The 25,281-nt window shown below is 37.0% G+C and overlaps 1 protein-coding gene across 1 annotated transcript in view; it reads right to left on the minus strand.

The window, feature by feature from the left end:
- The window catches only part of LOC145254599 (uncharacterized), a 49,560-nt gene extending 25,722 nt beyond the window's left edge, over positions 1–23,838 (minus strand). The window contains exons 1-2 of the mRNA XM_080113207.1: positions 23,358–23,838; positions 14,844–14,925 (exon numbers count right to left, since the gene is read on the minus strand). Coding sequence (XP_079969333.1) covers positions 14,844–14,925; positions 23,358–23,593 — 318 coding nt within the window. The 5' untranslated portion in view covers positions 23,594–23,838. The remainder of the gene's footprint in view (positions 1–14,843; positions 14,926–23,357) is intronic.
- Positions 23,839–25,281: the final 1,443 nt, after the last annotated feature.

Consider the following 25,281-nt stretch of genomic DNA (forward strand, 5'->3'; position numbering starts at 1 on the left):
ATTAAACATACTCAACAGAAACGTGGAGGAAGATTTATGAATTAATGTCTAATATTTGTTCTTCACAAAAATCGATTTTTACAAAGCGTTTGTACCCATTTTAATCCATTTTGCATAGCACTAAATTAAATTGAATATAGTCCACACTTGGACAACTTGCGCCGAGTGGACATGCACCAAAATTCAGAATAATCGTTTAATGTAGGAGTGACTAATGCATAATCAAATATATAAATGTATGAACATACTTAATAACATTATAAAGTTATACATATATATGTATATATATATATATATATATATATATATATACATACATACATATATATATATATATATATATATATATATATATATATATATATATATATATATACGAGTAAACAGTTAATAAAACATGTTAAAAGACACTTTGAAATGAGTTAAAACATATTTAATCCGAAAAAGAAACACTTGATAAGTGCATAGTCCTTCATCCGCGGAGTTTCGAAGAAATACTTTCCTTCTCATCAGAGGGTAGGAATTAGCAAAATGTAGGATCGGATTTTGCATGCAAAAGTATTTGATGAAACAACAAGTAAGTCAAAGATCTTACTTGATAACAAAAAAGTGAAGCAGAGGGAATATGGTGAAGAAAAAGGTGATTACACGTGAATGGATAGTCTGGAGGAAAATAAATAATCCAGTGACGATAAAATCCAAATATATAACTTCAAGAAAGTTAATTTATTTTATATATATATATATATATATATATATAATTATTCATACGATTATGTTTTTAATACCTATAGACACTAGTGTTTAATCCTTTCAGGAATCATCAGCGTAGGGTGTCACAATTACCGCCGCTCCGAAGATTAGGACCCGGAAACGAAGCCATTAGCAAGGAACAAACCCACACGGCCATCGTTAACAGCGAGAAATATAGTTGAAATTTAAACATTTATTTTTAAATATCAAGAGTGTGAGGTGTCTAATTATTATGACATCATGGTCTGCGCATGTAAACTTAAGTAACCGACTTTTACCTTCATACAGAGTGCTCAATAATAAAAACTAAGTTCTTAAAGGGGCTCACATAATTATTCATGGATTTTTTTTAATCCCTACAGACACTAGTGTTTCATTTTTTAAAAATCATCAGTGCAGGGTGTCACGATTACCGCCGGTCCTGAGATTGGAAGCCGGCAATGAAATATATATATATATATATATATATATATATATATATATATATATATATATATATATATATATATATAAAATAAAATTACAATAAGTTTACCAAGGTAATCAAAATGGTAAACTTAAAATATATTATAAATATTAAAGAGTTAATATTTACAAATAAACTCAGCCAGATGTAAAATCTCAATAAAACCGAAAAGGAAATAGAGCTTATAATATAATATTCCAAGGAACTCTGCCTTATTATTTTCGACCATTTGGAATTTACCCATTGGATTGAAATTTTAAATTCGACCGTTTTGGATTTTACCATTTTTGGATTTTTACCCTTCATCGGACTATCCATTCATGTGAAATCTTTTTATCATTTTTCTTTTGCCTCTTGTTCCCCTTACCTCACCCTTTTTTTTAACCAAGTAAGATCTGTGACTTACTTGTAGTTTCATTAAATACTTCTATATGCAAAATCCGATCCTGCATTTTGCTAATTCCTGCCCTCTGATGAGAAGGAGAGTATTTCTTCGAAACTCCGCGGATTAAGGACTATCCACTTATCTTGTGCTTCCTTTTTTAAAATTAAATATGTTTTTAACTCTTTTTCAAGATGTCTTTTAACATATTTTATTAATCATTTGTTCATATATATATATATATATGTGTGTGTGTGTGTGTGTGTGTGTGTGTTTTATTTTTTATTACCGTTTTATCTGTTTGGTTACATATGTTTCGGATGGCGGACCATGTTTACGATCCAACAGCCTCGTCAGACCTTACAGAAATGGTTGTTAATATTTGGAAGACGTGTTTTAGAGGAAATAGGAGAAAAAAAAAGGACGGGTAAGAAATAATAAGGGAAGGGAGACGGGTCCGACAATATTTTGAGTTTTAAAGGTTAAAATACATTAGATTGTAGTGTGTGTGGGAGGTAGCAGATTCAGATAGGCGTGGGGGAGATATATGGATATAGGGAGAGGGAGGAGGAAAGAGGATTGTAAAAAAAGGTGGGAGGAATTTCAATTTTTAGGTTTTAAAAAATTTGACTGCTTTTCGGTTGTTTAGCCAGGTATATGAAATACATGAGAGAGATAGATAGATAGATAGATAGATAGATAGAGAGAGAGAGAGAGAGAGAGAGAGAGAGAGAGAGAGAGAGGTGGGTTGTGTAACTGTCATATGTGTAAAAAGTCGACTCGTTCATTTCAATTGGCAATGAGTTGTTTTTACGTAGTTAAGGGTTAATACATACACCAACGCACGCGCAAATACGCATTCATACAGACACATACATATGTACATTTCTACACACCCGCATACAGACACATACGCATATATATATATATATATATATATATATATATATATACGTATATATCTATATCTATATATATATATATATATATAAACAATGTATATGCAGACATAACATGCATCTATATGCAAACATACACCCATACACATAACTCCTATACACATATACATACTCATATACACATATATATACACATATATATATGTATGTATATACACACATACCTACATATATACATATACGTGGAGATATAGATCTGGAGTAAAAAGTAGATGTACAAATACATGATGATGATTGCAATGTCTTGTCAGACGAGTTCGACTCTCTCAGACTCTTAAAGTCCATGAGCCCAAAAATGACTTCCATCGCCACAGAAACATTTTAATAAACAAATGCCCGAGGGAGTATCTGTACACAGATGATGTTACAGAGTCTTAGCTTTGTACAACATCTATGTCTCTCTCTCGGTTCCAAATGTTGAGATCCAGCAACAAGCAAGAGCAAGATAGTCAGCAACAAGTTAAACTGCAGACCAGCTTAAAGCGGGCGCTGGTCTCCCGCTTTCTGTTTTTTTAAATCAGAGATTAGCTCCTCCTAGAAAGGTTGCCTTCACCACGGCTTACGAGTGCCCTCTGCACCCCAACACACACATACATACACACAAGCACACACGGTGCTAGTTGTCCGTTGACCCGGAAAAAGGGTTCATTCGCCCTTTGGAAGGTCTTGTTTTTAATCCTTCAGGGAGACTAGCCACCCTCCTCACCAAACAATCTGTTGAGGAAACCAGTTTAGTCGCCGGTGACCCGACCATGAGTTACATGGTACCAGTAGCATATGACATGACCTGACATATATACATACATACACACACACATCAACCCACATACACATATATACAATTATATAAATATACCTATTCATAAAAAATAGAAATATACATACATATATATATATATATATATATATATAGAGAGAGAGAGAGAGAGAGAGAGAGACATATATATATATACTCATATGAAGTAAATAAAGTTAGGATAAATAAATAAATAAACGGGTGTAGTTAATAATGCGATGTATCTTCATATGTATATGTATGTGTATGTGCGGGCATGATTGGGTCCATGTACATGTATCTTTATATGTGTATGTATGTGTATGTGCGGGCATGACTGGGTCTATGTATATATCCTTATATGTGTTTATGTATATGTTTCTATGTGCGTCTGTATGGATGTATGTACTCATGGGTCGTGTGTATATACATGGATATATATTTATATATCTATATCTATGTGCACATGTATGTGTATGCGTGCATCTATGTGTTAGTGTCTGTATATATATATATATGTATATCTATGTGTATGCATGGGTGAACGTATGTATACAGGTATAGTTATATCTGAGTTTATATGCATGTATGTGTTTGTATGTATATATATGCCTATATCCACAATACATTTGACACTGAAAATAAATAACCAATGCCCAAAGCACCATGTTAGGAGCCAGCCCCATATATATATATATATATATATATATATATATATATATATATATATATATATATATATATATATGAACTTAACGGAACTACAAGAACCCCTGACTCATTATAACTTAACCACCGCTCTCATAATCTTTAACCTTTAAACCTTTATATCCCTTTTTTGAAGTAACATTTTTTTTCTAGACACTATGTCCTGCTCTAAGTAAATCTGTCGACCTAGTCCACAAATTCCAAAATTTCATCATGACAAGTTTCAAGAAAAAATACACGATTAAACCCGGTTCTCCAACTTCCAACGTAGACCCCTACTACCATGTCTCCTTCTCCAACATCAGGGGTCTTCATTCTAACCTTCCAGAGGTTGAAACCCAATTACAGGAGACTAAACCAGACCTTTTATTTTTAAGTGAAACTGGCATTGGAAAGGCTATTTCCCTAGATGAGTTTGCAATTTCAGGATACTCTAACTTAACTTCTCAATCTGACCCCCAAGATCGCCATGGGCATGGAATATGTGCCTATATTAAAGATAGCTTTCCATGTGGGAGGGACATCTCCAGGGAAGATCCTAACTTACCCTATATGTGCTTCCGGGTTGCTTTAGCTCACACTACTGCATTTATATTTACTCTCTATCGCCCCCACAACAGCGGAGTTACTATCTTTCAAAGCATATCTGAGAAAATTGACCAAGTCCTTTCTACTTATCCTTCAGCTAACATTCACGTATGTGGAGACTTCAATGTTCACAACGTCGAATGGTTGACCCACTCAAACAAGACCGATGATGAGGGGAGGTTCTGTCATGATTTCTCCATTGCCTATGACCTCACTCAGATTGTTCAGGAACCTACCCGTGTGCCCGATAATGACGGCCAGTATGCGAGCCTACTAGACCTTTTTCTCACAACTTGCCCTGAACTATGTTCAGTTTCTGTTCTGTCGCCTCTTGGATCTTCCGACCACTCTGTTGTATCAATTAAGATAAAAATGAAATGTAATAAGTCCCCAGATGTACCTCTTCATCGTACAGTATATCGATACACTAAGGCTGACTGGGATAGCTTCCGTACATTTATATCTGATCTACCTCTGCATTCCATGTTTAAAAAGGATGTGTCCTCTATAGTATTAGACCTAACTGAATGGTTAATTGTAGGTATTGACCATTTCATACCCTCTAAAAAGTTTCAGCAAAAACCTAACAGCCAGCCATGGTTCTCTCCAGAATGTGCTGCTGCCATTGCGCACAGAAATCACTTTTTCCACTGCTTCAAACGTAATAAATGTATGGAAACTAAAGCCGTTTTCAGGACTGCCAGCAACCATTGTAAGAAAGTAATAAGGAACGCAAGAGTGTTGTATGCTCAACCTGTTAAGTCCAAAGTAGCTGAGCAGCGGCTTGGTTCCCACCAGTTTTGGCAAATAGCAAACAGAATCCTGAACAGAAGCGTGTGCTCCATCCCAACTATTATCAATGGACCTGAGGTAATCTCGTCAGCATCAGACAAAGCCAAACTCTTTGTCAAGAACTTTGCAGCTAATTCTACCCTTTGCGACCAAGACCGCCAACCCCAATATTTCCTCCTGTATCAGAAAACACGCTATGTGATATACGTATATCTGTACGTGAAGTTGCGAAGCTAATCAAAAACCTTGATTCGAGTAAAGCAACTGGCCCTGATGGTATTCCAATTATAGTACTCAAAAAACTTCAACCTGAATTAGCTCCCATACTTACAAAACTGTTTAAACGTTGTCTTAAGGAGAATAGTTTCCCATCTCCCTGGAAAATCTCATCAGTATGCCCTGTATTTAAGAATTCAGGTGATCGCTCATCCCCCTCTCAGTACAGGCCAATAAGTCTCCTGTGCGTCATGAGTAAGTTGCTAGAATCTGTGTTAAATACAGAAGTAATCAAACATCTCAACAAAAATAACCTTCTTAGTGACACTCAATATGGTTTCCGTTCTGCTAGATCTACAGCAGATGTCCTTACAGTTATATCGCATAGGATTAGCAAATCTCTCGACGGTGGCAATCTTTCTAGGGCAATTGCTCTTGACATATCTAAAGCCTTTGATAGGGTATGGCATAAAGGTTTACTTCATAAGATCGCTAGCTATGGTATAGCTGGAAAAGTCTTCTCAATTATTAAATCATTTCTTTCTGATAGGTTCATAAGAGTAGTAGTTGAGGGGCAAAAATCAGAAGCTCACAGTATTAATGCCGGTGTCCCTCAGGGATCCATCCTGGGCCCAACTCTTTTCCTGATCCACATTAATGATCTTCCAAATCATATCCTTACATCATTTGTAGACATTTATGCTGACGACACTACCATTTATGGTACCACATCTAAGACAGTAAACGACCAAGTTCTCTCCAATTCTCTCTCCTCTGATCTTGAGCACGTAGTACAATGGGGAAAGGAGTGGCTGGTTACTTTTAATGCATCTAAAACCAAGCTTCTCTCTTTACATCATCAACATTCTAATTCACATTTGTCTTCAATTGAAATGAATGGCTCTCGTCTTCAGGAGGCCTCAAGTTTTGACAAGCTTCTGGGCTTGACCATTACTCCTGATCTTAAATGGAACACGTACATCAAATCTGTTGCCAAGGCCGCTGGAAAAATGGTGGGATCTTTCTATCGATCCAGTAGATATCTCACTGCTGATGCTATTCTCTACCTATATAAGAGCCAGGTACGTCCAAGGATGGAATACTGTTGCCACATCTGGGCAGGAGCTGCTAGAAAGGACTTGTCCTGCCTTGATAGAGTTCAAAATAGACTTCGTAGCCTCGTAGGAGATGTCCTTTTCTCCTCCTTGCAACCTCTATCTCACAGAAGAGATGTTGCGAGTTTGTCTCTGATGTATCGTTATTTTCATGGAAAGTGTTCAACTGAGCTTCAATCTATGGTCCCCCCTCGCCAAACTTTCACAAGAAACACTCGTCTAGCTGTAAACACTATCAATAATTTCCCCCACTCTTTATCTGTGCCTAAACCTAAACGTAGATTCCATGAACAAAGCTTCTTTCTTAGAACTGCACGCCTGTGGAATTGTCTTCCGTTTTCCTGCTTTCCGGCTGACTACAATATGGTTGTGTTCAAGTCTAAAGTAAATAAGTTCTTGATGAGCCGTTCCATATAAGTTATTAAATTTACCAAATTTTCATTACTAATGATTACTATATTGACCAATTTCTACTGTACACTCTTTAACCCTTATCCTTGAGTGGCCTCTGGGCCTTGATAATGTGGTGATGCCTTTGTAAAAAAAAACAAAAAAACTATAACTTAATTCCTATCCAATAAGCAAAGCAAATCAATACACACCCCTAAATATTAAACGTGCAACATGTACACTAAACATATCTAACAATGCGTCTACCTTACCTCGCATTATTAACTACACCCGTTTATTTACTTATTATTTATTTATTTAAACTTTACTGTATTTACTTAGTATAAATATACACATGTCTATGTATATATATATGTCTATATATGTCTGTATATTTACATTTTTATGAATATGTATATTTATATAATTGTATATATGTGTATATGGGTACATGTGTGTGTGTGTATGTGTACATCTACTTCTTACTGCAGATCTATATCTCTACGTATATGTATGTATGTAGGTATGGGTGTGTATATAGAGAAGAAAGGCCCTTAACGTCGAGGACGACGATTGGCAAGGCGCTTCAGTCTTCTACAGTTCAGGAAGTCTGTGTATTGCTGGCAGGATCTTTTGACACCAGATCTTATAGCAGCTTGCCACTTTGCTCGGTTGCCGGCAGAGGTTTCCCAAGTGTTGTGAGGGATGCCGAAGACCTGGAGGTCACGTTTCAGGACATCCTTGTAGCGGAGGCGTGGCCTGCCAGCACAGCGAGGGGCATCAGCTATCTCTCCAAAGAGAAGTGCTTTTGGTAGCCGGCTGTCGTCCATGCGGCAGGTGTGGCCAGCCCAACGTAAGCGACGGATGCGCAGCACTGTGTACATGTCAGTACTCTTGGTCGTGGAGAGGATAGCTGTGTTTGGTACATGATCCTTCCATGTGAATCCAAGAATTGTGCGCAGGCATCGGAAGTGGAAGGCGTTCAGACGGTGTTCGTGTCGGCGGTAGGTGCACCAAGTCTCACTGCCATACAGGAGAGTGCTGAGGATGCAGGCCTCGTAAACCTTGATCTTTAGGTGTAGCGAGAGGGACTTGTTCTTCCAGACTCTCTCACTAAGCCTGCCGAAAGTTGTTGATGCCTTTCCAATGCGGGAGTCCAGTTCACAATCAAGACTGTTGGTGTTATCAACTGTAGAACCCAAGTAAGTGAACTTGGTGACGTTTGACAGTACATGATTGTTTACGGTTATTATGGGTGAAAGCCCAGCAGGCTGGGCAAAGACCACCGTCTTGCCTAGGCTGATTTTGAGACCAAACTCCTCGCAGGCAGAAGCAAAGGAGGAGCACATTGCCTGAAGCTCAACCTCCGAGTTGGCGATGAAGGCAGCATCATCAGCGTACAGGAGTTCACGAATCTGTACGCGGTTAACCATAGTTTTTGAGCGTAGCCTGGCCAGGTTGAATAGGCCTCCAGTACTGCGAGTGTGAAGGAGCACTCCAGTTGGGTTTGGGAAGGCTCGGCGCAGAACAGCTGAGAAATATATTCCGAACAGAGTAGGAGCTAACACGCAGCCTTGCTTGACACCACAAGAGATGGGGAACTCTTTAGAACGAGAGCCCTCAAACTGTACTGTAGCCTTCATCTGATCGTGAAATTCTTGTATGGTTTTCAGGAGTTTGGGAGGGCAGCCCAGTAGACGGAGGACTAGAAATAGCCCTGATCTGCTAACATAATCAAAGGCCTTCGTCAAGTCAACGAAAACTGCATAGAGAGGACGGCCTTGCTCAATGCATTTCTCCTGGATCTGACGAACAGAAAAGATCATGTCAGTGGTAGAGCGGCCAGGTCGAAAGCCACATTGACTCTCAGGAAGAATTCTGTTGGCAATAATCTGGAGACGTGGCAGGACTAAGCGGGCATAGATCTTTCCAGGCTGGGAAAGTAGAGATATGCCACGGTAGTTGTTGCAGTCGCAGCGAAACCCTTTGTTCTTATACAGGGTAACTATGTTGGCGTTACGAAGTTCATCGGGAATAGTACCTTCATTCCAGCAGATTGAGAAGAGATGATGGAGTTCCTCAGTTAGTGAGTCACCACCGCATCTGAAGATTTCTGAAGGTAGCCCATCCACGCCGGGGGCTTTGTTGTTCCTCAGTAGCTTGATGGTCTTGTGTACTTCATCGATGGTGATGTCGTAATCTAGCTCATGGAGGACTGGTAGTTGGGGAACAGCAGCTATTATAGCAGCCTCACTAGCTGCTACAGGTTGAGCATACAGTGAGCTGTAGTGCTCCACCCAACGGTCAAGCTGATCATCAGGATTGGTGAGTAGTTCTCCGGTCAGAGATCGCAAAGGAGATGATTTCTTCACAGGAGGACCTAGAGCCTCTTTCAGAGCTTGGTACATGCCACCGGTGTTGCCGGTGGCAGAGCAGTCTTCAGCACGCTTGGAGATGTCACTCCAATAGTTGTGTTTAGCCTCTCGAGTTAGGCGCTGCACTTTTGAGCGGCTCTGCTTCCAGAGGCTAGTAGCTTGAGGAGAGGGGTCCTGCCTCACAGCCAGTCTTGCCGCTCGCTTTTCTGCTAGTGCTTGATGGAGTGTGTCCGCGTGGTGTCTGAACCAGTCCGGCTGCTTTACTGTACGTCTACCAAAACTGGAGAGTGCGCAAACTCCAACAGTGTCACGAATCCGCAGCCAGGCAGAGGCAGCATCCTGAGGGGGTGCAGACTGGCCAAAGGTGGATTGTATTGAAGCTTGAAAATGTTGGCATTTCTCCTTGGACTTAGTAGCAAGAACATTGAGCGTTGAAAGTGGTTTTGAGCAAGACAGGTGGATTTTCTTTGGCTTTAGTTTAAGCTTACAGCGCACAAGTGAGTGGTCTGTGTCACAGTCCGCAGAGTGCATTGTCCTGCAGTGGATGATATCCTGGAGGTGCTTCTTTTGAGTGATCACATGGTCCAGCTGGTGCCAGCGCTTAGAGCGTGGGTGTTGCCATGTCATCTTCGACCACGGTGAGCCCTTAAAGAAGGTTGATGGGATGCACAGCCTGTGTGTAGCACAGAGTTCCAGAAGACGCTGTCCATTTTCATTCATAGAGCCCACTCCGTGAGGACCCAGGACATCAGGCCAGGCATTGGTGTTACTGCCTACTCGAGCGTTGAGATCACCCAGGATGATTATGCGGTGACCGCGGTCGTTTTTGGAGAGGGTCTCACTCAGCTGGAGATAGAAAGCATCTTTCTGGTCATCCGGCGAGGTGAGGGTTGGGGCGTAGGCAGACAATAGGGACACTGGACCAGAGGTGGTGTGTAGCTGTAGTGACATTAATCTGGGAGAGATGGCGACGGGAGTTTCGACAAAGCTGAGCAGCTTGTTGCAGATGGCAAAACCCACTCCATGTTTTGGTCTCTCCAAGTCAGGGTAGCCAGTCCAGTAAAATGTGAAGTTAGCTTCACGTATGGAGCCATTTCCAGTGAGCCATGTCTCGCCTAGTGCTGAGACATCCACCCCCAACCGGAGTAATTCCAGGTCGATAACAGCAGACTTCCGAGGATGAAAACTGTCAAGAGAGGAAGTCACCCCAAGGGAGCGGACATTCCAGCAGGCCAGGTGTAGTGGGGAGGCAGTAGCAGGATGTCGACCGGGGCGCGCCTGCCTAGAACGCGGGCCCTGCCGAGCAACGACAGCACCCCCGACTGCAGGGGGCTCCCGAATTGCCAGTCGCTGAGAATTTATTCTTGACATATCCATAGTAGTTGCCTGAAACGTCAAGCGCCGGGGCAGGGAAGTAGTGGATGAGTGCATGCCCAGAACAGAACATCCACCTCTGGACCCAACATTGCGGACCCCAGCGGAGCACAGGAGTGCGACAGCTGGAGCAGTGGTAGGTTGCCCCGCAGTACCCGCTAACTGGGTGTTGATCCCTGACCGTTGATCGTTCTTGATTCATCCGCTCAGTGATCCGCCATGGGAGACCGGTGGTTGAAAAATATATCAGCTGCGCTCATACCATGACTGCCAACTCCTGCTGCCGAGATGACATTTTGCTATTTGACCACATAGCTGGGGTCTGGATTGGTGTAAGCCAGGGCGTGTCCTCACGCCGGAGGGCCATGCACTCAACACCTCTGGGGCTCCAGACTACTCCGAGATCCCACATACACTTAGCCTGGGGCCGCAAGGTACCCAGTTAAACCGTGATGTACCACGAGGAGGTGGCATGCGAGTCTTGACCAGTGAGACGCTCTAACCACCAGTGGGCAGGGCTTACTAAACTGCCTCCCCTTCACTCTTGCGAGTATAGGTGGCGGTTACAGCTGGAAGCAAGAGGAGCAAAGCACCTGAAAGCCAAGCAGCTAAGCACTCTACACATTCACTAAGCTACAACACTACACGCTCAAAGGCCCTGTGTGTATATATATGTATGTATATGTATATGAGTACGTATATGTGTATAGGAGTTGTGTGTATGCGTGTGTATATCTGCATATAGATGCATGTATGTCTGCATATGCATTGCTTATATATGTGTGTATGTGCGTATATGTCTGTATGTGGATGTGTAGAAATTTACATATGCATGTGTCTGTATGTATGCGTATTTGCGGGTGCGTTGGCGTATATATTAACCCTTAACTACCTAAAACAACTCATTGTCAACTGAAATGAACGAGTCGACTATTTACTTGCCAAACAAATATGACACACAAACCCTTTCTCTCTCTTTCCCTCTCGCCCTCTCTCTCATCTATTTCATATACCTGGCTAAACAACCGAAAAGCAGTCAACATTTTTAAAACCTAAACATTGAAATTCTCTCCCTCTCCTCTCCTTAACCCCCGTTTTTTTACAATCATGTCTCCCCCTCCCCTTCCCTATATCCATATATCTCCACCCACGCCTACCTGAATCTGCTACCTCCCCACACACACTACAATCTAATGTATTTTAACCTTCAAAACTTAAATACTGTCGATACCCGTCTCCCTTACCTTATTATCTCTTACCTCCCCTTTTCTTTTCTTTTTTTCTCATATTTCCTCTAACACACTTCTTCCAAATACTAATAACCATTTCTGTAAGGTCTGACGAGGCTGTTGGATCGTAAACATGGTCCGACATCCGAAACATATGTAACCAAACATATAAAATGGTAATAAAACAATAAATCACATATTTTCCCTGCAATAGTATTGACAACTCTCTTCAGGTCTTTACTAATTACCAGTTTTACTATATATATATATATATATATATATATATATATATATATATATATATATATATATATATATATATAGGTTATATATTTATGCACGATCACAGAACTCCTCCGTAACTCCCTTACAATAGACATAAATATTCTATCGTTAAGTTCTTCCCCCCTTATAAATCATCCGAGAGAATCACTGATCCAATAAACGAGTTAATCAGTCCGCCTATCAAAAATCCTATTACTACTACTAGTAGTAGTAGTAGTAGTAGTAGTAATAATAATAATAATAATAATAATAATAATAATTCATCTCACAATCATCCTAACAATAATAACACTCATAATCCCTTTCCAAACAATATCCCAGCACTTAGTGATCTGACCAATGTTCAACACAATGAACAAAATTTGAACCATCTCCCCACAACAAATCCAAGTAGAAAACCATAAATTAATAACAGCACTACAAGCACATAGTAAGACACACTCTACTTTAACTTAAATAAAGATAAAAATATTAAACCACACATCTTCTTTTTATTCTAATAGCAACCAAAGAGCTTCTCTAACCATTTTAATTTAAAAAAATGAAGTCTAATAAAACTCCTTTCTCAATTAAATGAACTATCCTGAAAAAAAGAAAAATGTCTTACACCTCCCTAAGCCTCTAAGTCATGTCACCTCTACATATCCTAAGCTATAACAATAATTACTTCCCTCAAAGTAGCAATATAATAATCTCTAAAAATGAACTTATCTCCAATTTCAAACATAAGACCGAATTTAAATATGATTAATTTGAAATTACCTAGCTTTAACATTAACTCCTTACATACAAAATTCCATAAAATTATAGATCTATTTTACGCACGTTCTCAGCACTTTATATATTTTTAAAGTTCTTCTCTCGTTCGAGTTTGGTTGGCTTAGCACCTTTAGACTTTGTTAGAATGTATGTTCACGTGTGCATGCATGTATATGTGTGTATATGTGTACCTATGCATTTACTTTTTGTATATGTGATATGTGTCTGCTTATGTGCTTTTATGTACACATGCACGTGCATTTTGTCAATCTCGCGACAATTTCGCATCCTTTTTATAAAAATACTTTTCACTTTTCCCGCTATTGATTAATTACAAAAAATTCTGCCTATTAGATTACTTCGGAACATTTTTCATTAACGAGATTTCTGTGGGTTTTTTTTTTTCGCCGTTAAATTCGTTACTTTTACTAACAATTTGGATTTTACCGTGTTTGGATTTCCCACTCGTCACCGATTTGAACATCTATTCCCGTAAAATTATTTATCATTTTTCGCCACGCCCTCTGCTTTTCTCCCACTCTTTTTTCAAGGTTTTTCGGTATCGTTCCCATTGCCACATCTGGGCAGGAGCTGCTAGAAAGGACTTGTCCTGCCTTGATAGAGTTCAAAATAGACTTCGTAGCCTCGTAGGAGATGTCCTTTTCTCTTCCTTGCAACCTCTATCTCACAGAAGAGATGTTGCGAGTTTGTCTCTGATGTATCGTTATTTTCATGCAAAGTGTTCGACTGAGCTTCAATCTATGGTCCCTCCTCGCCAAACTTTCAGAAGAAACACTCGTCTAGCTGTAAACACTATCAATAATTCCCCCCACTCTTTATCTGTGCCTAAACCTAAACGTAGATTCCATGAACAAAGCTTCTTTCTTAGAACTGCACGCCTGTGGAATTGTCTTCCGGTTTCCTGCTTTCCGGCTGACTTCAATATGGTTGTGTTCAAGTCTAACGTAAATAAATTCTTGATGAGCCGTTCCATATAAGTTATCAAATTTACCAAATTTTCATTACTAATGATTACTATATTGTCCAATTTCTACTGTACACTCTTTAACCCTTATCCTTGAGTGGCCTCTGGGCCTTGATAATGTGGTGATGCCTATGTAAAAAAAAGCTCTTCTATAATAATAATAATAATAATAATAATAATAATAATAATTGAGAATTTAATGATTATTTTTGTATCTCGAGAGTAAGATTGAAGAGCTACACTCATAAAACAAACCAACGTGCTGTCATGAAGACTGCGCTAAGAAGGATATATAGTTCTGTTCAATTTTAATATTACATTTATTTTAATCTTTCGAACAAATTGTTTGCTGTGTTGCTATTAAATCTGGCAATCTACTCGTTTAATAATACATGATGTATTCATTGAAATTATTTCATTTTTTAGAATTTGAAAATAAATTACATAAAAACTATTGAACTTTGCACTTTGAATCTTTTAAATTTCAAGTTGAACTTCTTAGAATTAAATTTGAAGCTAGGACCTTATTAAACGTTTACTTTTGAAACCGAATTATAATAATAAAAAAAAGTATCGTCTTGCATGAGGTAAGAATTTGAATTTCGAACTCCTGATTGAAATTATTATTACTCTTAGTTTTACCGCACTGTGTGTGTTCCTGTTTTCTTTAATTACAAAGAAAGTTTACTCACGGCGACACCATTAGTACCACGTGCAGCAAATCCAGTGCAGGGATTCCATTTAAGCAACTGATTAGATATTGTTAAATTAAACCTATGAAAAGAAGGAAAAACATAAGATTATGTTTGATACGCCGATGACATATGTGTTTTATTTCACATTACAATTAAATAAAATACTTTAAATCCGTTTCTAACAAAAAATCGACTTTTAATTTCTTTCATGACAGATGGGAGTTCTTTATCCCTACCATCAACAAAAGGCCTGAGATTATTTTGCCAGAATCTTATAAAGCCAAACTATTTGCCAAACACTTTGCATTAAACTCAACCCTAGGCGATAACGCCTACCTACTTCCCGAATTTACTACCAGGACCTAAATAATATGAACAACATTCAGATATTTGTTCGCGATGTTGCCAAAATCACCAAGAACACTTTGATGTCAACAAAGCAACTGGTTCTGAAAATATTCCAGTCATAATATTAAAAAAACTACAACTATAACTAGCACATATTTTTGCAAAGCTGTTCAATCGATGTCTAACGGAGAAATGCTTACCAATACCTTGGGAAACATCAGTAGTTTGCTCATTATATAAAAATACAAGAGATCGGTCTTCTACAGCTCAGCGCAGACCATTTAGTCTTCTCTGTGTCATGACTAAGTTGCTTCATTCCGTGTTAAATAGAGAAATTATCAGCCAGCTCCATAGCAACAACATACGCTTTGACAAATAATATGGTTTCCGTCCTGAAAGATCTATAAGGGATGTGCTGACTGTAATTATACATAAGATCAGCGATTCTATCGCCGGGGTTTTCTTCCATGAGCAATAGCTCTTAACATAGCAAAGGCATTTGATAGGGTTTGGCATAAAGGTCTACCTGACAGGATTTCCAGCTATGAAATATCTGGAAATGTCTTCTCAACCATTCGTCGAGAAGCAGAATTCCGAGGATTAAATTATCAACTCTCTTCCATATCCTCATCAATGGTCTCCCAAATCATATTCTAAGTTCATTCTTCGACATATACACAGCTGAAACTATGACCTATGGCAACACTTCAAAGGCCAACAACGATCAAAGTCTCTCTCTTCTATGACAATACTTTAACGGTCAACAACCATCAAAATATCTCTGAGTATCTCTCATCCGATTTCGAGCACGAGACTTAATCTAAACGCAAACTGCATGAATAAAACTTCTTCACTAGAACCTGTGGAACTCTATTCCGTTGGTCTGTCTTTCAGCTGACTACAATATGGCCGCCTCCAAGTCCAATCTAAACAGGTTCTTATTCAGATATCCCTTAAGTAATCAAATTCTACCAATGCATTGTTGTCTCCATGACTATCGTGCACTCGTTAACCTTTATCCTTGAGCGGTCTATGTGCCTTGATAAGTGGCGACTTTCTTTTAACAAAAACAACTATTACGCGGTATCTTTAATAAATTTCCAGATTTTTTTCGTATGGACACTTTTATGATAGCATGCACATGTAACTGTTCCTTTTCCAAGTATTCTTTTTCGGCTGGAATGCTTTTATACCTTATAGGTTTTTTGAGCTTAGGGAATAATCAAAAGGGACATGGACAAAACTCTGGACTATAGGGAGGGTGAGGAACTGTGTTGATGCCCATTCTTGTCAAACAGTCTGTGGCAAGGATGATGGAGTTGTAGACTAGTGCATTGTCCTGGTGAAAATGGCACTGGCCTGATTTATAGAGTGCTGACCTCTTCCGATGGAATCTCTTCCTGAACTCCTTTAAAACCTTAGTATTTCTTGTTAACTGTTTGCCCAGTTGGAACCCAGTGCATGTAGATCATGCCCATGCTGCCAAAGGACGGCATCGTAATAAGTTTCTGGGTGGATTTGCTCTGTCGGAAAATAACATTTTTTAGAGAACCGTTCTTACCATGGGGAGTAGAGGGTGTTTTGTAAATATTTTGTACTTTCACCTAACAGTTTAATAAATAAAACATACTGTAACAATTGGATTTAACTTTAAAATCCTACCCAGAACACAGCAGGACCCGTATGCTGCATAAATACGCAAAAACATTTAACGCTTCAATTCATGTCACGATAATTAATAATAATTGTTATCAGCGGCTTTGTTAGTTTATTTTTTTAACACTAGTTAAATTTTTCATCAGAGAAAAAGATACCCCTGGCCCTTTTAGTAAGTAGTTTATCTCTTTATATAGTATTTTTTAAATATATATATATATATATATATATATATATATATATATATATATATATATATATATTAAACGAAGGCTTTTGGAACTACCTGGATTTTACCAATAATATCATTTTGAAGTAAAGATAAAATCCGATTCGTGAACCCTAACAGATTCTTCTGTTATCGAAAATTTTTGATAATCTAGGAAAAAAAATAATAATGCTTTTTAATAATAATAATAATAACTTTTTAATAATAACAAATTTTAATAATAATAATAAAAGTAATAATGTTTTAATAATAATAATTTTTAATATTCTTAATAATAATAATAATAATAATAATAATTTTTAATCATAATAATATTATTTTTTTAATAATAATAATAACTTATTAATAGTAATAATAATATTTTTAAAAAATAATAATAATAATAACAATATTAATAATAATTGTTTAATATAATAATAATAATAATTTTTAAATAATAATAAAAATAATTACGCTTTTTTAATAATAATAATAATATTTTTTAATAATAATAATAATAATAATAATAATTTGTTAATAGTAATGATAATAATATTTTTTTAAAATAATAATAATAATAATATTTTGAATAATAATAAATAATAGCAATAATAATATTTTTTTAAATAATAATAATATTTTAAATAATAATAATAATTTTTTAAAAAATAATACTAATAATTTTTAATGATAATCATAATTTGTTAATAATAATAATAATAATAATAATAATAATAATAATAATAATAATAATAATAATAATAATAATAATAATAATAATAATTCTGATTTCGTTTATGAACGTCTCTCTGGAAAGGGATGGGATTCATTTCCAGAGGATTTCCCTTAATCCAGGCTTCAAACCAGGAGCTTAAAAGATCAAGGGTTTTCTAAGGATGTTGGTAGTACCTATAATTGCAGAGGTTTGAAGGCCGCCTAAACCATCGGGGATTTTTTAGTTTTTTCAATTTTCCTTCCAGACGACTTGATACTACTCCTAGTGTACCAACTACGACTGGGATTATTTGTGTTTTAACCCCATGTATACGCCTTATCTCCAAGGTCAATGGAGCATAATTGCTCCACTTCTCATTCTCCTTCTCCCTCACATTCCTGTCCTAGGGTACTGAGAAGTCTACAATCTGCCAGTTTTTTGAGACCTTGTCAATGACGACAAAATCCGGACGATTATGTTTCAATTGCATGGTCGTTATGACACTTTTGACCTACCATACCTCTACCTTTCCATCCTCACTTGTTTTCACTTCATCAGGCACCTCCTCAAACCATTTTCCAGCACACTTCACCTCAACCCTCCTACACACCTCCCAATATATCCAGGATCCCATGCGATCGTGTCTTTTGCGGTACTCTTTCTGGGCCAGTCCACTACACCCTACTGCAAGGTGTGCAATTGACTCTGAGGTCTTACCACAAATCTGGCATTCTGCAGCAACTTCCTCTCCTAGAACCACTTTTTTGAACAATCGTGTTCCTAATGCCTGCTCTTGTGCTGCACAAACAAAAGCTTCAGTACTCTTAGCTAGATACCCAGCTCTAAGCCATTGCCATGATCTTTCATCAGCCACTTCTGATATATCCTGGAAGAACCTTCCATGCATTTTCTTCCTAGCCAGTTCCTCTATCCTTTCTCTATCCATACGTTTCACATAATCAGCCTTGGTCTCACATACTTCCACTTCATTGCCCACAACCTTAAGCATCCACTCCTCACTTCTAACCACGTGCTCCTTCAACAACATCTCCTCGGTTCTAACATAATCTTTTACACTTTTCAATCCTCTCCCACCGTCTTTCCTCTTTTGATACAGCCTTGCTACGCTACTTCGAATGTGAAATATACCAAACATTGCAAAAACTTTTCTTATTTTGATATCCATGGCATGCAAATCTTTGTCAGACCCTTCTAAAATTCCCGCACTGTATCTCAAAACACTGACTGCCCATGCATTTACTGCTTTCATTAGGTTTCCTCCATACAGTTTCGACTTTGCAATTAGTTTCACTCTTCTAAGATACTCCTTCCCGACTTTTTCCTTCATTTCTCTGTTCATGATGCCTACACCATCCAGCACTCACAAATACTTATATCCTGTATCTTATATTTCTTTCATGATTTCTCCATTTGGCAGCACTATTCCATTCGAATGAACCTTTACTCCTCTTTTCATCACCAGCACCGCACATTTACTAATCCCAAACTCCATCCGAATATTTTCTGAGTATGTCTCCACAAGTTCTACCAGTCTCTCAATTTCCTTTTCATTTCTACCGAATATTTTCAAATCATCCATAAACAGTAGATGGTTGAGGTGTCTGTCACCAGATCCAAAGTTATACCCCAGTTTTTCTCTCTTCAAGAGGATGCTCAGTGGAATCAATATCATTACAAAAAGAAGTGGCGAAAACGAATCTCCTTGAAATATCCCACGTTTAATTCCAACCGTCCCCATCTCCTCTCCGTTTGCTGTCAGTACCGTTTTCTGTTGAGCCATATTCGTCTCCAAAAGCCTCATTCTCAGCAACCTTCATCATCAATAGTGTTTCACGTATCCATGAATGAGGGACCATGTCATAAGCCTTTCTGTAATCGATCCATGCTACGCTCAGATTCCTCTTCTTCTTCTTCTTCTTCTTCTTCTTCTTCTTCTTCTTCTTCTTCTTCTTCTTCTTCTTCTACTTCGCATCCTGCATTATTGCTTTATCAATTAGTAGTTGCTCTTTAGTACCTCTCGAGCCTTTCCTGCACCCCTTTTGTTCGTCAGGAAAAACACCATTACTCTCTAGATGTTCATAAATTTTCTCCGCAAATATTCGAGTCAACAGTTTCCACATCAATGGCAGACATTTAATTGGTCTATAATTATTGGCATCTGTTCCTTCTGCAGGATCTTTCCTAATCAATGTTGTTCTTCCCTTCACGAGCCAATCAGAGACATCTCCCGACTCTACAACCCCTTGTTAATAGTTTGTTAATTTGTTAATAGTGATAATAATAATAATAATAATAATAATAATAATAATAATAATATTTTTAGATAATAATAATAATAATAATAATAATAATAATAATAATTTGTTAATAATAATAATCTATCGGAATAAAGGGTAAAACTGAGACTACACAAGAGACGGTAATAGTGAAAACAGCTTAAATTTGAAGGAAATTATCGAATACGGAAACCAATTAATATGAGCGACAACACTAACAGCCATATAGAAACTACAACAGAAGTAAGAAAAAAATGGTAGCGAAACACCAAATAGAATCAAGAAATCTAAAAGCACAATATTGTAAGTTACTTATATTTTTAAAATAGTTAGTGACGGCAGCAACTGATTCCACATCAAAAAGTCGAAAACGAGAGGAGGAAGCACTATATGAGTGCGGAGAAGGCTGGGATATTAGAGAGTTGTTGCCACTCAAATTCCAATGAAAATCAATGATTATTTTCAGCGAGAATCAATGACAAGCACATTCTTTTACAAAGGTTATCGAAGGAAGTGTACGATTCTGAAAATATGGGAAGACTTGTTGTCACCCAGACTCCAGGAAACACTACTGGTGGTTGTCAGTGTGTAATCTCTGACGATGACTGTGTGAGAACATTTCGTGAGTACAAATTGTAATAATAAATAATTCAGGATTACCCAAACGGTCAGAATTGGCATGGTTTGACATCTCCTGTATAAATATTTGTGACACCAGCCTAGGCTGTAACCCTAGGAAATTATTGTGAAGGAGGATAAAAATATAGTGACGAGAGAACAACATGCAGAGAAGCAGTAGAAGGGGACGGAGATTACAAGCATCTTAAGGCCCTTTATTGTCATTAAACTTCTTATTTGTCATTAACATTCGTTATTGTTATTAACATTCCTTATTGCCATTAAAATTCCTAATTGTCATTAAATTCCTTATTATCATTAAAGTTTCTGATTGTCATTAAAATTCTTTATTGTCATTAAAATTCCAGTTGTAATCAATGGTCAACTCATAAGAGAAAGGGATTTAGAATATTTATAAAAAATCCAGGGTTTATGCCTAAAAATTCAGTACGCAAACTTAAGATGCCGGAAGTAGGCTCGGTTTACCTAAATACGGAACGGAAATCAGTAAACATGAAAAAAAATACGATATGAAATAAATTATTTCAATTTTTTTGTTTTAGTTTTAACACTTCTTGTGTTATCATTAAACAGTAAAAAATAAAAATAATCTTTCCTTTTTTACATTTCTATAAATATTTTTTGTGTTTTAAACTTGTGTTAACACGAAAAAAACTAAGAATTTTTATTATTTACATTTCTATAAATATTGCCTTTTTGAAATAATATATCAATGTCTTTTACAAGTTTTATCACATAAATTTGTCATAAATAAAGCACGAAGCTTTTTATTAACACCTAGTGTTATAAAAAACAAACTTTTTTGAAACATTTCTATAAAAATGTTTCTTAATGTAAATGAATGGAATTTTGTCATAAATAATGTATGAAATATTAAAATAATATTTATAGAAATGTAAAAATTAGAAATTTATTATTTTTTATATTTTTTCATGATAAAACAAGTAGTTACATATGGTTTCGCTTTTCTGTTTCATGCTTACATTCCATATTTACGTAAACCGAGTCCACTTTCGGCGTCTTAACTTTGTGTACTAAATATTTGGAGATAACCCAACCCGGGAGTGTTGAGAATCTGGAGAGACTAGTTGTCACTCAGATTCCAATGAAAACCTCTTGAGAAATCATTGAAAACGACTCGTGTGAATGAGTAAATAATAATCTAAATATATAACGAACATTGCACGAATCTCAGGGAACTGAGACTATTAGAAGTAAAAAAATATAATACTCTTAAAACTTACTGTCATCCGCTGCATGCATGTTGAAGTACGAGAAATATATATATATCGTACTCATGCATGCAGAGGGAGTAAGAGCAACGGAGTATAGAAGCATCGTTGGTGACATATGTGCATACATGTTTCAGATGTGATTTCTTTCATAAGGCAACTCGTCTCAACCATTTGGGATTTGTATACGGATGATGCCGGATTTCGAAATTTCGATTTTTTTTCTTCCTTCTCGCCCCTTCTTAATGGCGATGAAGCATCTAATAATTTAACCCCTCTCTTTCTCTTTCTCTCTCTCTCTCTGTTTTTCTTTCTCTCTCTATGTCTCTGTCTGTCTGTCTCTCTCTACCCCCCTCTCTCTCCATATATATATATATATATATATATATATATATATATATATATATATATATATATATATACTAGCATTTCAGCCCGGCGTTGCCCGGGTGTTTGGAGGTGTATGCTGAGCAAAAAAAAAAAAAACGGTAAATTTCTTTTAATTTGACCCCTATTATGACCTTTGAACATTTATTGTTTTGGGCTCAAATCACATTATTAAGTAAGGTCCATGTACAAGGATCTTATATAAAAAATTTCGAGTGTTTAAACACAAAATTATCGGAGGAGTTTGTAGAGTTCTCAAAGGTCAAATCGTTGAACTTTGACCCCTTAACAGCCAAATTTCTGACCGAAAACCGATCTCAAAGATTTTCACAAATCTCATGAGCCGGTATATCAAATTTCGACTCTGTAGAATAAAAATTAACAGAGTTATTGCGAAGGAAAATGTACACAGACACACAGACAGACAAAGATGTTCACTTTTATAGATATTTCAGCCGTGATTTCTTTCATGATGCAACCGGTCTCAACCCTTTGAGATTTGTATACTGATGATGCTGGATTTTGAAGGAAATCACAATGGGAACATATATGCACATCAATAATGTTTGTATGAATAAAGAGATTTTTACAATGATACAGCTCTATTGGTTATGTAGAACTATTTTATAATCTCCGAAGTTTCATTAGATTAACATCTAGGAAACTAAAACAACACAATCCCCCCTCTCTTTCTCTCTCTCTCTCTCTCTCTCTCTCACACACACACACATTTATTTTATAAAAAAAACATATTTATTACAATAAAGCTACATTAAGACTTTCGCGTATTGAATCGCCAGGAAAAAAAAGGTATGAATCGCGGAAGCTCCTGTGTAGGTTCGTTGCCATAAATATTTTTTCATAACGTACTCTATTCACGTACTGAGCACTTTTAAATAAAAATACTGAAAATACACAAAATATTATGTCTCCTCATAACATATTACTTAGATACATGAAATAACACACACACACACACACACACATATATATATATATACATGCGTGTGTATGTGTGCAACAACTTACCTAGGTTTCGTGCCGTGGTCAAGGAAGTGTAAATTGATCACATCGATGCCACCCTGTACACACGTACACAAATCCTTTTGGGTGCATTTTTTCGAAATACCAGTTCGAGATGGATTTGTATGGAACAGCGGTGGAAATTGCGGAAAGGGATTTGTCGCCTCTGTGGCAAGCACCGAGCTTGTTGGATTTAAATAAGCCACTAGAAATGAAAGAAAGCACAAGATCCGCAACATCATGGCGAGTCTACCCGTCTGATAAACCGGGCCGCCCTTGAACGGAAAATAACCACGAAATCCCTTTTAGAAGAAATCTGCACTTGCTTTTTACCACCGTTTTAATTATTATTGATTGGTTTTTGAAACATCAAATCCAGTTTTAATATCCAGACCGATGAGGATCGTTTATTAACATGATACAGAATTAAAGCAATTTTTTGTGTATATGTTTGTGTCTCTAAGCAAGTGGAAACGCATACATACATACATACATACATACATACATACATACATACATACATACATACATACATACATACATATAAATTAAATTATGAGTATATATTAATGATAAGAAGGCTTCACTTAACCTACAAATATATACTTACCCACCTGTCTATCTTATCTATCCATACATCCATTTTTGTATCTATCATTTATCTATCTATTTCCTTCTCTCTCTCTCTCTCTCTCTCTCTCTCTCTCTCTCTATATATATATATATATATATATATATATATATATATATATATATATATATATATGTAATGCTAGGGTTGAGCGTATCGGAAGTGATATACAAACAGCCATTAGCGTATTAAGCGACGCTATTTGTATAAACAAATCGAGTGGAGACATTTGGACGATGTCAAAACGTCGTTAATTCATTACCCTACAGTAGCAGCAGCAGCCGTATATGATAAGAAGTATTAACTGTCATTTGGGCGGTCGGGTTTCGATCCTGGCTTGAGGCAGTTGCCTGTCTAGCCGCACTGATGAGCTGTGAAACAGCGAAACAGTACTGTATATGGATGACTATATATATATATATATATATATATATGTGTGTGTGTGTGTGTGTGTGTGTGTGTATGGGAACTCTAAAAACGCTGTCTTTCCTCTGCAGTATACCTTATTCTAAACTACTTTAATCTTCTTAACCTGTCTTAGTATTTTAATCCTGCATTAATATTGTATTTTAATTCATTCTTTTAACTGGTTTCAAACGAGTTTTTTTTTCTAATTTAAATTAATACAAAATATATCGACTGCTCCTCTTGATACAAAATTACATTAACATATTTTAATCGAAGGGAGACGTACCCATTATTAAACTTTAGAATCGAGAAAAACATTTCTTAAGTATGATACTTAATGTCTGAATTCTATATCATTCTAGATAGAAGACGACAGAATTTTATTTAAGCATAATAACTATTATCGCTCCAACCAAGCGAAGTCGCTAATAAATCCGGTTTTGAACGCTGGCGCATGGTTATCCCCTTTTTGTGTGATTGATCCGCAGATATTGACAGATTACCAATCTGGGAAAGTGAAGCCTCTACTTTCTATTCTAGGACATTGTGCCAAAACACTGGGAACTGGGGGGGGGGCTACTGAGGCATAGTCGTTAATCTTCAAAGAGCTGATGACATTAACGAATTTCCCAGTTTGCAAACCTATACAAACTAAGGAACTGCCCAACATTCATATCCTTTATTAGTCAGGTGCTGTTAAATTAGGAAAACAAATCCTTTACTCATATAACTGATAAAAGACGCAATCAACGACCAAATAAATTTGAAAATATAATGTTTTTGTTTTGCTTTTGGTTTTTATCAATATGATCGATATGTTCTTCGCAGTCCTTTGTCTTTTTCAAGTAGTAAATTAGATATCTGGGCGCAAACAACATGCCAAAGCTAAGT

Source organism: Euprymna scolopes, chromosome 30, assembly GCF_053919585.1.
Source record: "Euprymna scolopes isolate OS-2025 chromosome 30, ASM5391958v1, whole genome shotgun sequence".
NCBI lineage: Eukaryota > Metazoa > Mollusca > Cephalopoda > Sepiida > Sepiolidae > Euprymna > Euprymna scolopes.